General features: G+C 46.5%; 1 protein-coding gene across 4 annotated transcripts in view; it reads left to right on the top strand.

Annotated features, from left to right (window-relative positions):
• The window catches only part of PPP6R3 (protein phosphatase 6 regulatory subunit 3), a 101,694-nt gene extending 87,032 nt beyond the window's left edge, over window positions 1-14,662 (top strand). For all 4 annotated transcript variants that reach the window (XM_056801185.1, XM_056801184.1, XM_056801183.1 and 1 more), the window contains 8 exons: window positions 533-587; window positions 1,502-1,632; window positions 3,068-3,189; window positions 3,971-4,124; window positions 6,698-6,807; window positions 7,513-7,663; window positions 10,702-10,824; window positions 13,154-14,662. In XM_056801185.1, coding sequence (XP_056657163.1) covers window positions 533-587; window positions 1,502-1,632; window positions 3,068-3,189; window positions 3,971-4,124; window positions 6,698-6,807; window positions 7,513-7,663; window positions 10,702-10,824; window positions 13,154-13,205 — 898 coding nt within the window. In that variant the 3' untranslated portion in view covers window positions 13,206-14,662. The remainder of the gene's footprint in view (window positions 1-532; window positions 588-1,501; window positions 1,633-3,067; window positions 3,190-3,970; window positions 4,125-6,697; window positions 6,808-7,512; window positions 7,664-10,701; window positions 10,825-13,153) is intronic.
• The last annotated feature ends 410 nt before the right edge of the window (window positions 14,663-15,072 follow it).

The raw sequence follows: 15,072 nt of genomic DNA, 5'->3' as shown, positions 1-15,072 counted from the left end.
CTCTTGTGTTCTTACACCATTCCCTAGGACCCCAAGACCCAGACTTTCTGCCTAGATTTTGCCTTTAAAATGCTAGGCAGCACCCTGATCTCCTTAAAGTTCAGAGTTTTCACTTACAGATATTTAGACCATTTTAAAGAAATTCTGGTAAGAATTGTCAAGACTTTGGTCCCATTTTGGCTAGATAGTTGTAACAAAGAAGCTGGAATCGGCCCCCCTTTTGAGTGTGGCTTCTCCATGCCACGCGTAAGTGTGTTTATGTCTGCAGGGTCAGGGTACAGACCTGCAGGCATCCTGGAGACTTGGGTTTTACATTGCACCTTTGTTTCCAGCTGTTTCTTCTAATGAACATTAAGTGCTTATTGTATGCTAGGTAGTAGCAGTGGTCAGCTTCCCTTCTCTCACCCTCGTGGGGCAGGCTTAGACTGACATTTGCCCTGTTGTAGTTGAGAACAGGGGGTGTTGTGGAGCGCAGATGCTTCCTTGTTTATTCTCGGGGACTCAAATGCATAAACCTGTATTTTATTTGCAGTGTTTCTTTTGATCGGGTGTCAGACATCAACTTTACCCTCAATACAAATGAAAGTGTGAGTAGACAATTTCCTGTAAGACCTGATGGGACATGGCCAGGGGAGGGATGTTGGGGATTTAAGATTTGGCTTCCATCCTGTGACTGAAGATGTTCCTCTATAAAATGGGCTCCCAGCCACCTATCTTGTAGCTAAAGATTCTTGTGAAGGCCTCCAGGCCTGGGTAATGAGGTAATGAGGATGTCCTCATGTGCTTGTGCTACTTTGGGAGGTCCCCACATCAGCTGGGTGAGCCTCACTGGCTAGGGCCTGGGCTGCAGAGTGGAAGACTGCAAAGTCAGAACCAGTCATTTCATTCTCATGTGAATGAGTTGGTGTCAACAGCAGATCTCTGCCACAGATGCCATCCTTAAGACAATTACCATTACCCCTGGGGGGGGTATACTGGGCAGCAGAGAGAAGGTGCTCTCTAAGCCCGTGGGGGCAATAAGTAGTCTGTTTCTTATCATCTAGGCACATTCTCTTTAGAAGAGCACAAGCTAATTTGCTGGTGTGAGGTGGCCCACTGCTCTGGTCCCTGGGCCCCTATGTCTGTTTATGGCTCAGGGTCAGGATCAGGGAGGGGTCTGTGATGCTCACCTGGGAACGAAGTGATGGGGGGGGGGGGAGTGCCACAAGCCCAGTTTTTTAGGGGAGACGTCTGCCCTCACTTCGGGGAAGGGCTGTGGCATCTTGACATGTATTTTGCATGTGTGCCATGCTCAGTTGTTGAGAGGAACCAGGAATGTGAATGCCATTTCTAATCTGCCCCTGAGTGCGTCTCTGAATGACCCTTTATGAAGCCCCAAACCAGATTACTCTAACCAAGATGCAGATCCAGACCCATAGAGCTCTGGGGAGAGCAGGAGCTGTCGTACCTATCTCCTGCCCACTCTCTTCTTCTCCCTCATGTTTCTCCCATTTCTGTGTAGGGAAATATCGCCTTGTTTGAAGCCTGCTGCAAAGAAAGGATACAACAGTTTGATGACGGAGGCTCAGATGAAGAAGACATTTGGGAAGAGAAGCACATCGCCTTCACTCCAGAATCCCAGAGACGGTCTAGGTGAGTGGTGGAGTCCAGTGCTGGCCTCACCCCTAGCCTTCCTTGTTTGCTTCTTGGACCCAGTACTGCTGACAGAAGCAGAGACCCTTATGCTGCTCACCTGCCCACCTGGCCATTTTCTTTTGTGATCTTCATAACTGTCCTGTTCTCCAGATGGGAAAATTTGGGGCTCTAGGCTGTGGTTTGGCCTGTCATGTCTTCTGCAATGTTACTCTGCCTCTCACTTCAGTGGCAATAGTTATGCCTCACTTCCCCCCTTTGATGTCCTCAGAACAAGTCCTTCCTCTTGCCATGAAATTGTGGGAGAGTAAGGGATGTGGCCTAGCTTCTGGATGGTTGAGTGACATTTGTGATTCCAGGGCCTTGTTCACAGAGGCTTCCCAGATCTCTGGTTTCGCTGCTGGGATTTCCCCTTCCACAGAGAGAGTGACCAGCTACCCTCTCCCAGAGAACAGGACAAAGGGGAAGGAAGGGCCTGTCATTCGTGCACCTCCTTCCAATCACTTAAGGTAGTATAGTGTCTCTCTCCAAGCTCCTAAAGGAAGGTAGTGGAAAGGGAGCTGACCAGGCCCCTAATCTGTTTCCCTTGACCCTGGCTGATGGGGTCGACCATTTTTCCTGGTTCCTGATGTGAAGTCCTTGGAGAAATGTGATGATGAGTGCACTATAAACAGTGAGGAATATGAAGGGCTCAGAGAAGCTAGCCTTCAGCCAGGCTCACCTTCAGATTCTGTTGCCATTATCCAAGCTGGGTGTCAGTTTCCAGGAGTGCTGTTATGGAGATGGTAGAGATGATTTTCCCTCTAGTATTGCCAGAGATATTTCCTAGTACAAATGATCTAATTGAACTCTGATGCAGGCCAAGCAAAACTCTTTTTTTCTCCCCAAACAGAATAATTTAAATTTGTAAATTAATATGGTCATTAAACTTGCAGGGACTACTTTCTTTTCCATATCGTCTGCACTTTTAAGACTAGCATCAGCAGTGATGTTGTGTTTAAACTTTTGTTTATTATTGCTTTGAAGTCTGCTTCAGAAATGTTTTATTGATGCTTAGGTTTTTTTTGGAAGCCATTCCTTTCATATTATCATTTGCTCCAGCCTATTAATGGTGGTGTAGGAGACAGGTTGAGCCAAAATAGCCAACCACATGACCTTATCTGATGACCTTTCACACTGTTTATTGAGGAAGACAATCTGTTCCATCAATTTTCTGGGATCAAGATCTGTCATTGCAAATGACTTAAGGCCAATTGCATTCACTTGTTTCATTGGCTGTTCTCACCACAATCATCATCATTGTTGATCTGGGCTGATAACTACTGTAAAGTCTTTCTTCTTATTGCTGTCTTCCTTGGGCGGAACTCTGTTATATTTTCTGGTTTAGTGAATAATGAGAAAAATGCCACTGAGCATGTGCCCTTCTTCCCTTCAGCTCAGGGAGTACAGACAGTGAAGAAAGTACAGACTCTGAAGAGGAAGATGGAGCAAAGCATGATTTATTTGACTCCGGCAATACCAACACAGAAGATAAAATGGAGGTGGATTTGAATGAACGTAAGTTAGTTTTGGAGTGTTCAGCTGCCTGCCTTCCCAGATGCCTATTTTAGATAGTTACTATTAAAGAATTTTCGTTGTTCCATAGCCTGCATTGATCCCATATTATTCCTCTTCCTTCCTGCTTCCAGAGGGCTATCCCATGTCACATTTTTGGTACTGGTTGACAGATGTCAACATTCTTAGCAGCAGAACTGAAGAACGAAAGGGAAGGGCCATTGGCCTTCAGATGGCAGGGCTTGCCAGATTTGGGGATCCTGGGCGATCCCAAGCATCTTTATATAATGTCATGTCTGGATTTTTGGTGGTGGTGATCTCATCACCATCACCTGTCAGGCTAAGTCTGGATTCTTGTGGCTTCTGCAAACACTCATTCTTCATATAGAATGTGTGTGCTTGCTTGATGTCCTGGGGTTCCAAGGAGATTTCACTGACAGGAACTGGTATATTTGATTTCTGAAGTCATTTGGACCAGACCCAATAGTCTGTGACTGGGGCCATCTTTTGGACGAGACCCAATCGTTCTTGTATTCCCTGGCCTCCATCCAGGGGCAGGCCCATGTTCTCAAGCCACAGCCCTGACTCACAGCCTCTTCCCTGAGGGAGCCTGGTTGATTCCTCTGTTACGCTTGATGGAGGAGCTTGTTTCGTTGGTAGAACCCTCCAGTGCAGTACATCACTCACCTGCCCCCAGTGACTTGCGGGCTTAGCCTAACAGGGATGAGGGGCTGCTTCAGCCATTCTCATCTGTATCTTATTTGTGTGTTGCCCCTTTTCGTAGCACCTAACTGGTCGGCCAACTTTGATGTGCCCATGGAGACAGCACATGGTGCCAGCCTTGATTCTGTGGGGTCTGATGTTTGGAACACAGAAGAACCTATGCCAACTAAAGAGACAGGTTGGGCTTCATTTTCTGAGCTGACATCCCCATTGAGGTGAGTGTGCAGTTGGCATTCATGTGACCAGTATGTTTGAGAAGTGGACTGTTTCTTTTAACTCTGCCATCACAATCTCCCTAATGGGACCTTTGAGATGGATTCCATATCTTTTTGCTAACCCTTGCTGGGAATTTTTGTATTCTCTACAGTTCTCTTATATGAGTATATCCCATTGTATTCCCTCTTGACTCCCAAAGCCCCTGGATCATTTGCAAATTAAAGATAATTGTAGATTTATAAAATATACATTCTTTACATGTGTGTTGCTTAAAGAAGGAAGTCCCTTAATCTCTGCCCAGCCCCTTTGGAGGCAATACGAGGACTTCCGGGCCATCACTCTCTCCACCATTATCCATTGGGTATTCATAGTGAGGGCAGCAGATATGGCCACCCTGGCTTCTCTTGGGACCCAGTTGTGTAGCTGGAGTCTTCAGCAATGGGTTTAAATTCACAATTCCTATATAAAATAGAGAACAGAATTCCTCTTTGAAAAGTTGGGGGCCTGTTTGGAGGGGGTTCACTGGTCTGTCCCCTGTTTGTGACTGTCAGAAACAAATCGATTCAGACCTTGTCAGCAATTTGAATAGTCACGAATCTTGCTGGGTTACTTATTTAGTTCATCTAACTGACCAATCTGTGATGCTGAGGACTCAGTATGATGATTAACAATGGGCATGCAGACAATTCTCCGGAGACTTTGTAGGCAGCCTTTGATTAGTCTTATAGTTTAGTTCTTGGGGAATTTTCATACTGATCATGGATTTAATGATCTCCTTGCCAGTTGATTGGTTAAACATATTCATTAAACACTATTTTGCCTATAATTCATTTCTGTTAACTAAGTACAAGAAATCATTTTCACTTACTTTCAGCTATTAATAGCTGTCTGGCAAATACTCTTTTTAACCATTATCTCTTTAAGTTACTCTGACTAAAGAAAACAAGAAGAGAGTTGAACAGAGGAAAATGGTTTTTTCCTTAACAGGTAGCACTAAAGAGCCTGAGGCCCTGAAGCCCATGGAGGGTAGAGATAACCTGTCAGGCCTCGGATGCAAATTTGGCACATCTAAATCTCTGAATGAGCTTTGGATTGTTTGGCATATTTGTGCCATGTGTCCAAAGTGAAACATGAGGCAGTGTTGGAATATTTCAGCCCCATTGAAGCCCCAGAGACTCTTTTGCTTTCTTCTAACAAGGCTAGACAGTCTGCTTACTGCTCAATGGACTTGTGGAAATAAGGGCGGGTTGTAAATCCTTCACGTGGTCTTTATGTTGCTTAATGTTATTTTTGCTGTGTACATGTCTAAGTTGAGTGAATTATTGGGGCCAAAGGGAAGTAGGCTATGTGTAGGGAAGACTATTCACTAAAATCTGAAATCCCTCCCACACATCAATTTTGATTGTACCACAGTGTATCAGTCTCTGTGTACAATGTTCTCCTGGTTCTGCTCCTCTCACTCTGCATCAGTTCCTGGAGGTTGTCCCAGTCCCCATGGAATTCCTCCACTTTATTATTCCTTTTAGCACAATAGTATTCCATCACCAACAGATACCACAATGTGTTCAGTCATTCCCCAATTGATGGGCATTCCCTCGTTTTCCAATTTTTGGCCACCACAAAGAGTGCAGCTATGAATATTTTTGTATATGTCTTTTTCCTTATTATCTCTTTGGGGTACAAACCCAGCAGTGCTATGGCTGGATCAAAGGGCAGACAGTTTTTATCGCCCTTTGGACAGAGTTCCAAATTGCCCTCCAGAATGGTTGGATCAATTCACAGCTCCACCAGCAATGCATTAATATCCCTACTTTGCCGCATCCCCTCCAGCATTCATTACTTTCCTTTGCTGTCATGTTAGCCAATCTGCTAGGTGTGAGGTGATACCTCAGAGTTGTTTTGATTTGCATCTCTCTGATTATAAGAAATTTAGAATATTTTTTCATGCCAGACATCAATTTTGAATGTCACTGCTCTTGGATTACTGACATACTTGAACTATCTCTAAATGCAACCCAACATCAGAAGAACATGGTCCCTCCAAGTTAAAGGAGATTCCCACTTTGGTCATTTTGATTCCCTCACCATTATTATTTCAGCTGAGTTCAGAAACCAGTCCAATAAATGTGAGTCTCATAAAACTTCATACTGGGCCCTTGCTGCTATTAGGCAGCCCTGGGAGAACTTCATCATTCTCTATCCACTAATCCCTCATGCCTAGAGGCTGTTCCAAACTTGTGTGTTTCCCACTCTCTTGGCCTTCTTGCTCTTTGTCTACTACTCCTCTGTGTCTTTAACATTGGTGGCCTAGGATGAATTCTCTCACAATGCCTTGTAGCCTTGAGGACTTATCCCAAGTGTTCCCTTCTTCCTGATCCCGACTCACAGTAATTGGGGATGTTTTCTATGTATCTTAGCTTAGGTTGTGTAAGTACAGTCTTCCCTTGAGGTCAAGGCCAATCTTTCCTTTGATTTCTGTATCCCCTAGTTCCCAATCCATAATAGGCAATAAATGGTAGTCAGTTGATTGAGAATTCTTCCTAATTCCAAAAATATATTTTTCTCCTAAAAGTACAAAAGATTCTTTAAGGAGTAATTCTCCAGTGGAAATGGAAACCAATACTGAACCAGTGGATCCCTTGACTAGCAGTACTACTGTCTCCCTGACAACACCCCCAGAGGGTAAGTATACAGTCCTGTAGAACACCATGCAAATGAGAGGATTTGTAAGCAGCTGGGTGACTTCCTGTAGGCCAGGGGGTTTGTCCATGAGGAATCACTGTGGTCAGTTTCTCAAAGAGAATTGTGGCAAAGGTAGCCCATGTCTTCCTGTGGCAAGAGTGTGAACAGAGTTAGTACCAGAACATGAGAGAATTTCTTCAGAATTCATTCACTCTTCCTTTTGTACTTAACTACATAGTTTTAAAAATATTTTGGAGTAGATATTTCAAACTAGCACTAAAATGTTCCCCTTCACCATTCTATTCTGGGAGCCAAAATGCTAAAAGGAATCCCAACATGGTACAACTCATGTTTGCCAGCCCTTCCTGATTGCCCAGGGCCCTAAATTTGTGCCTTGTTGACTCTCTGTGGTGCTGAGTCAGGAAGGCTGTTTGGGGTGGGGGTAAGGGGCATTATTTTACAAATGAAAAGGCCACAGCCAAGTAGCTTGCTCTCAGGGGCTCCCTGCTTTGGAGCCAGGGCTAAGTCTCTATCAGGCACTCTTACCTTCTCTGGATCCTCCCCACAAATGATCTTTCCCCCTTTTTTGGGGTAGATTGCCACTGGGGAGAGGGTGAAGAATGTAGGGTTCTGCCTCCCTCAGAGTTGTGGGAGATCACCAGTCACCCCTGAAAGACAATGTTCTTAAAATGCTTTTCTCTGTAGCCCCAGCTAGTGTTGCTATGGAAGCTACTTCTGATGGAGAAGATGAAGCAGAAAATCCTGACAAGGTAACGGAGACAGTGATGAATGGCAGCATGAAGGAAACACTCAGCCTTACGGTAGATGCTAAAACTGAAACTGCCGTCTTCAAAAGGTAACCATCTTTGAGGGCAAATAACCAGCCATTTGGGCTTGGGGTGGAGGGAGGGAGGTGACCACCTGGGGGTCTTCAGGCTGACCCCTCCTGCGGCAGTTCAGAAGCTCATTCTGGGGGAAGGTTTGACTTTGCCAAAGAAAATCTCCCAGAACACTGAGAACAACCAGTTTTCTGAAAGCCAAAGTTCCTATAAAGTACAACTCCGGGGATCAAGATTGCTTTAAGATAATTCTGGTTATCTATTGAGGTTACATGTGTTGGAGCAGCCTGCTCTGAGCATTGGGGAGCCCGGGGGGTGGTTGTGGGGGAGCTCTTAATTTTAGAAATAGCCAAAAGCAATTAGTAACAGCTTTGGGGTCACAGTTCTAAGCAGCCTGAAGGAAACCTTGAGCGTGGCTACATGGAATTAGTACCAGCCAGGCCAGCTGAGTCTCTCCTTTTGACCACAACCCTACATGTGAATTGTGCCCTTCAGTACTAGATCCCCCAGAAAGTGTAGGGACATGGCCTGAGGCCAAGGGAGTAATTCCCATCAGGTAGATAGGGAAATGAGGAAGTGATTCATGAGCTAGGAAGCAGCCTGGCTCAGGTGGCCACTTAGACAAATGACTAGTAGCCACATAAAGCATCCTGGAGGGCTGAACAGAGTGCTAAGGATAGTTTTGAAGGGGATGGAACTGAGCAGACAGATGCACCCATTAAGGGAAACAGTCTACCTGAAAATTTGAGAAAGACGGGGATAAGGACCCAAAGCAAAGTGATGGCATAGAACATGTGAGCCCATAAGTCCAGGCTCCCAGGAACTAGAAGGTCAGGGCTCAAGTAGGCAATAGCAATTTCTGTTGTGGACTCTTTTTCCAAGCTCCCCTTAATCTCTCAGGGCTATTACTTAGGGAATGCATCCTGGCCACATTAGCTCGTGGTAGAGTTTCCCATCAATTCTCATGGCATTACTCCTCAGTCTTGAGACATGAAGGTCATTCTTGACTGATGCATATTTTGGTCAGTCAGATGTGAATGAGAGAATGAGATTTAGAAAACATTTGAGGGTAAAAGGAAAGAAAAGAAAACAATGGCCATTGCCTGACCAAGCACAGTTGGGGTTTTTGATAGGATTATTGGAAGAGAGGGGTGGGAGGGGAACTCTAAAGCATGTGATCAAAGGCTAGAATGGTGTGAGTGGGGTGATAACAGTGTTTGGTAGATCCAATATACTTGGAATGGATGGACCCAGAGAATCATGTTGAAACTTTCTCGTTTTCTTGGAGAGGGGAGACGTTAGGTACTGTGCTCCTGAACCTTCTATATAGGATTTAGGTAAAAGCATTGATGCATACTTAGTCTTTCTAGCTTCCAAATCTGGAAGAGAGGTTTTAGATGTTAGACGATGGAGCCAGGATCCAAGCTTTATAACGTTGGGCCGCATTAAGCTGGTAAAATGAAATTTAACAAGTATATATACACCATGTCTTAAGAGTCGAGTTCCATAAATCCACTTGCCAAGTGGAAAGGGTAGGAGGTGTGGCTAGTTAGAAGATCCTTTGGGGGACACACGCTGCGGATTTTCACAGAGTGTTCCAAGAGAGGTGGCTGCCATTTTGGAATCAGTTGCAGGACCTTGGAACATTTGTCTTGGAGAGAAGATGTGGTAGGTGATAGGACTGGCTAGGATAGTTGTCAAGTGTTTCTAAGGCTGTCCTGTAGAAGAGGGGGCAGGGTTATGCTTTGGCTCCCAGATGGGAAGAGAAGATTTTGTATAAGGACAGACTTGCTGCCAGCCACCCTGATAGGACGGGGGATGGGCAAAGGTTTGACCATGGTGGGGGTATTCTCTAAGTAGTTCCTATAACAAGTTGGCCTGGGTGGCGTCCCCGTCCTTCCCCTCCCCCCCCCAATCCCATTTGATTTTCCCAATTGAGCTTATCCTTACAGAGGGCTGCATCAGGGCCCTGGGCAAAATGCTCTCCTGCCTTGCCTTGGAGGTCATGGGAAGAGCATCTGTCCATATGCATGACCACCCTTTCCTACCCTGCCCCCAACCCCCCGTTTGCCATAGTCATCAAATATGTGCCATGTCCAGTTTTGGCCAAATTGAATACCAGCCCCGCGAAGCTGGTTTCATTTGGTGAAATATGTACGATGTTCTTGTTGCCTGTGTTCTCATGTGCTAATAAGTGCTATTTGGTCTGAGCTAGCTGCAGGCAGTTTTTCCAGAAAGTGATTCGGTTATTTTATTCTGCGGGTGGTGTACTTAGAAGAGAGGAATAGGTATTCCCCCCTGCAGGAGTGGAAACCTGAATTCCCAAATAGAACCCTTTCCTTTCTCGTTCTTTCCTCTCTTCCCCCTTTCTCCCCAAAACTTGCTGTTCTGCTGTGACCTCTTGTGTGTCGTAAAGCCTTCCTGGGGCCTGGTGGGCTCTGGCAGCAGCTCTTGTTTCTCCCCTCCAGGGTCCCCATGACGTCCTTTCTTTCCCTGTTCGCGCCCCCTGTCCTGGTTTTGTGGCACCCGCTCCCCCCCTGGCAGGAGAGTTCTGCCCTGAATGCCCCGATCTTTGGCGCTGCCTGGGGGCAGGCTCTAACCGTGACTATTTGTTCCTTCAAACAGATTCAGTTAACACCTTCACCAGTCTGTTTCTAGAAAGATAACGTTTGCCCCTGCGCAGTAGAGGAATTGTTGTGCCCAAATCCCTAATTCCCGAGAGTATTTTGAAATGTTTATACATTTCTTTTTCTATTTTGCACACTTGGCTTCAGAGTGTTGAAATCCTATCGGTATGTACGCTCTCGTGTGGTAGTCTGGGTTTGCCCTCGAGCACCAGCAGCATTCCATCGTCCCCTCGTGGTTCTCCTTGTCGTTCGTGCGCTCTCTTTCCCGTCTCCCTGTGTCTGTGGCCTCCGTTGTCCTTCCGCCCTGAGCATGCAGAGCCTGCCGCTTGGACTTGACCCAAAGCCATTGCATGTGACCTCATCCAGCGACCCCCACTCTCCCCGGGCTGTGGGGCGTCCTAACGTGAGCTGTGCCTTCTCTCCTGCAGTGAAGAAGGAAAATTGTCTACCTCTCAAGATGCTTCTTGTAAATATGTGGTGGAGGAGAGGACAGAAGGTGGCGATCCCAGTCCTGCTGCTTCCCAGCCGGCTGGCCTGAGCCCTGAGCACAGGTAAGGAGGGAAGGACCGAGGGCTGCTTTCTCCACAGAGCCTGGCTGTGAAGTGGCTTTTCTTGTCCGCGCGTCTTTGGGCAGAGAATCGCCTGTTTTGTCAGCCTTGAGGGACCCTATTTCATAAGCCTTAGTTCCTTGTGGAAACCGTGGCTTTGGGAGAAGCCGCTCTGGCATTTAGAGGGAGGCCAGCCCTGCAGGAAGGTGCTTGGGTACCCTGTGACAGTGCCCCCGGCTAGTATCCCTGGCTTACTCGGCCTCGTCCTTTCCCAAGGATGTCTCTACTGTCTCCTCACTCCTTCCTGGCCTGGCAGCTGAAGGAGAAGGCTTCATGAGAGCCCAGGAGCCTCCGATCTTCCTCGTCCCTTCTGGTGGCTTTGTCTGCAGAGCTGCCCAACCATTGGCCTTTGGAATCCCTTCTGAGACTGTCCCACGTCCTGCTGGGGCCACCCCCGGCCCACCTGCACAGCCTGACTCCAGCCTAGGGAGGTGGTCACAGTCAGGAGCAGGCAAGTGCGTAGGGAGTCAGTTGGCAAACATTTACTGAATAACAGTCGCTGAGAAGGCAAAGAAAAGCAAAAGCCAGAGCCCCTCAGGGGGCAGAGAACAGCAGGAGCGCTGCTACTGCCAGCGACCTAAGGTTAGGGAGCGCTGCTTTGGCACCAGCCCAGACTGTCCCGGATGATTTTCTGATACCACCTGCCTCCTTGTGAGCCTTGAAGACGCCTTTTTCTATTTCTTTACCGAGCCTAACTGACTCGGTAAGTCATTTAAATAGAACAATTTCTGGAAAAGCTCATTTTTAGTGATTTCCTTTTACCTTTGGTAAATGAAATGACTGGAAACAGACACAAGGGGGTGCTCCATGGTTTTTCTACCAAACCCAATCAATCCACACCTTGTCCTGTTTCCTGAAGGGGGGGGGGGGGGGTGTGTGTGTAGCCTGGGAAGGTTTTTTAGAGGCGCGCGTGCGTGTGTGTGTGTGTGTGTGTGTGTGTGTGTGTGTGTGTGTGTGTGTGTGTGTGTGTAAGTAAAAAAACATTTTTATCAGACATTTCTATCAGGCTGAGGTGGGATATGAATCCAGATCTTCTGGCTCCAAGTTGCATTGCTCCCTAGCTGTTAGTGCAGCTAAGCTTTTGGTGGAAGGAGCCTCCTCTCTGCCTTCTAGCCCATTCTGAGCCCATAGGCAAGTCTTTTCTGTTGATAAACTTCCATCTGTTGCCACAACTTTTAGAATGATGACATTCATTATATTCCTTTCTGAGAGTCATTGAAGAGGAGAATTACAAGGAGTTTGGTTTCTTTAGCCTGTCCTGTAGATGGAATTTCCTAGTCATGCCAGTGTTGGTGGCAAAAGGCACTTACCAGGGATCTTTGGAGCTACCTTCCCCATGGGCCCTTGCTAGCTTCCATTCTGGAGGCAAACTTGTTTAGTTCTCCGCCCTGAAGCTTGGTGCCTTCACAGCTCGCTGCCTCTCAGGTGCCAAGGGTCCACAGATAGCCAGCAGGTCCCTCAGTTGCCCTTTGGACAGGAGTGGCTGAATCGGGACCTGTCCCATTGCCTCGGCAAGAAGGGTGCTCCTTCTTTCCTCATTGACCGGAGGATTTGTTTGCAGTAGGGTGATACAGCCTTGTTGAGGGGCTCCCTCAGCTTGCATACAGCAGGTGGGTGCTGCCTGTTCCTGTCGAGGGGGCATTTCTAGGGCAGAGCCCTCTGTGATCTCCCCAGTTCATCAGGGTTCCCTTTGGGTATCTGGCGAGGTTTCTTTCCTTGGGCCTCTCTCTTGGCCTCCGGTGGCAGCCGCTTATTCCATCCTCGCCCATCCATTTCTCTTATTCTCAGGCTGGTCCTAGAAGTAAAAGGGGGGAGGCCACTGCTGCCTCCTTCTTTGCCCCATAGTGCTTGGTCCCTGTGTTCCTTCCTCTGAGAGTCCTGTGTCATTGAGGAGCATTCTGTTCAGGAAGGAGGATCTTGCTTAATTGATAAGTGGACCCTTGATTCATCGGAGGCTTCCCCCTGCCAGTGCCCTGTTTGTCTGCAGCCCCCCATGGCCATGATGGCAGCTCCTTATTCCCCAAAACATCCTGCCAGCAGTTTCCACCGGGTAATTCCCAAGTTTCAGGAGTCATTTTGCATCTGGCCTGAACTGTCCAGTTGAGGGTCTCACATGGACACTTGCCAGTCGTTTCCCAGAACAGTGTGTTGGTGCCTCCTCAAGTGGGAATGGACTATCCTCTTCAGGGCCACCGTCTTCCTGCGCTTCCCAATGCTGATGCCCGGGGTGAGCCCGACTCCAGTGCCCTGAATCTCTCTTTTGGTTCTCTAGGACTGATCCGCCAAGCCTTTTAGGAGAGACGTCTGTTAATGGCCCTGTATGATACGTCGTGGTCTCCTGCTGTCGACTGAGGACTACAGACTGGTAACCAGGGGTTAAACGCGGTGTTTCTTGCGGATTTCATCTAGAGCCTGCCCGGGCCAGTCACTGCTGCACTCATTTGCAAGGGATCAGGACCAGCAACGTTTATATTCTAGATTTTAAGACATTGTACAGAGAAAATCAGAAGTGTAAAAAACTTGCACATTGACAAATACCAAGCATTTTTGCCTCTGTTTATATTGTATTGTTCTGAATAATGGGTGGCCTGTGAAAGAAGACCCTGCCATCCGTGTAATAATAGTAGGAATACTAGAGTTCAAATGGCTGTAAGATTAGTTTTATAAAAGTGAATACACAGATCTATTGTATTGGAGACATGACTATTTGACAATTAGTGTGACCAAAGTCTTAGGCCGTTTTCATACATTTTTTCACCTTGTACAAAATTCTGAACTCATTTTTCTTCCGGGTTGGCAAGAAGTTGTAGGGTTGCGATGCCCTCAAAGGGTAATTTTGGTTGTTCTGACTCTCAAAAGTGATTTTAAATAAGAAATTTGGGGTGTTCTTTTTATAACCAGTTTTTAATTGGTAACTGTTTTCTGTATTGTTTCAAACAGATCAAAATGTAAGTCTATTGGTAGAGATTTTAAGTATTTATTGCTACAACTTAGTTGACAAATTGATGTTACTGTAAAGCCATATGTTCTGTTCAGTCTTGTTTGCTTGAAACGATTCCTCATGCCGATGAAACACTAGGTTCTTTGCGGTGGATGTGGCTTGGGGTTTGGGGTTTAGGGGTTCGGGATAGTTCACCTGCCTTTTAACCCATTCATTCACCAAATTGTACCTTGCTAACCGAGCATTACAAATGAACATTTCAGAACAATCTGCATATTTATAATACTCTACTCGTATTAGGCAAGTCACGGGAGGAGATGCGCACATAGCTAATTGGATTAGCGGGCGTTCATTTTTTTTTGGGCATAGCATTTTAAAAGTACAAATCAAAATTGGGCACCTGAGCATGTTAATTGTTTTCCTGTACCTTGTGAAGTTTTCAATCGTAAATTCTAAGCCAGTGTATTTTTTTTAGACCTGGTTTGTGTATATATAGTGATTATGGATACTAATTCATTGTAATTTATAATTTTCTATGTCAATATAAAAATCCACCTGCCTTCTCCAACAACAGAAGTGATAGGCGTGTGTCGCCGCCATGTCATCCGTCTGGTGAAGGGGTCGCTTTACGTCACCTTGCACTTTTAGATGCAAATCAGCTTCTCATTTCTGTAATAGAAAGTTCTTCACATATTTTTACGTCCTTTGTTTTTTCCTGACCAGTATTTAAAACCAAAAGGATACTCTGAACGATGGCCAACGATTTTTTAGACCTAGCATCCCAAGCAGCGTGCCTAAACATTACATTACATACAGAAATAAAAAAAAAAATCAAATGTATAACGGCTTTTTTGGCTTATTCCTTTTTCCATTTCCAATGGTGTAGAAGCTACCCAGGGATTTCCAGAGGCAGCCCTGCCCATTCTCAGGACATTGGACTCCAAACCAAGAACTTGGATCTTTAGGTTGGGGGTGGGCGGGTCTCCCTCCTCATGGGTGACATCCTCACCGACCCCTGCTCAGGATAGACTTGGGAGTGTCCCTTGAAGAAGTTACTGGCCTTCCTGAAGGGCCTTCCTTTGGAGGATGGCTATAGTGGCCCCAGGGGGACTGGAGTTTGAACCTCCTGGCATTGGCTGGAACATGTTCTGATCCTGCTTTGGGATCCAGCAGCTGCCTGTGGACATCCTTGTGAGAGGCCACCAGGGCCCTCCTTGCCCTCTCCATGGTCCTCTGCCTGGACAGTCGAG

This window comes from Monodelphis domestica, chromosome 6 (assembly GCF_027887165.1).
Source record: "Monodelphis domestica isolate mMonDom1 chromosome 6, mMonDom1.pri, whole genome shotgun sequence".
In the NCBI taxonomy this organism is placed as follows: domain Eukaryota; kingdom Metazoa; phylum Chordata; class Mammalia; order Didelphimorphia; family Didelphidae; genus Monodelphis; species Monodelphis domestica.
The sequence above is the reverse complement of the archived record's forward strand: the minus strand, read 5'-3'. Positions and strand labels throughout refer to the sequence as shown.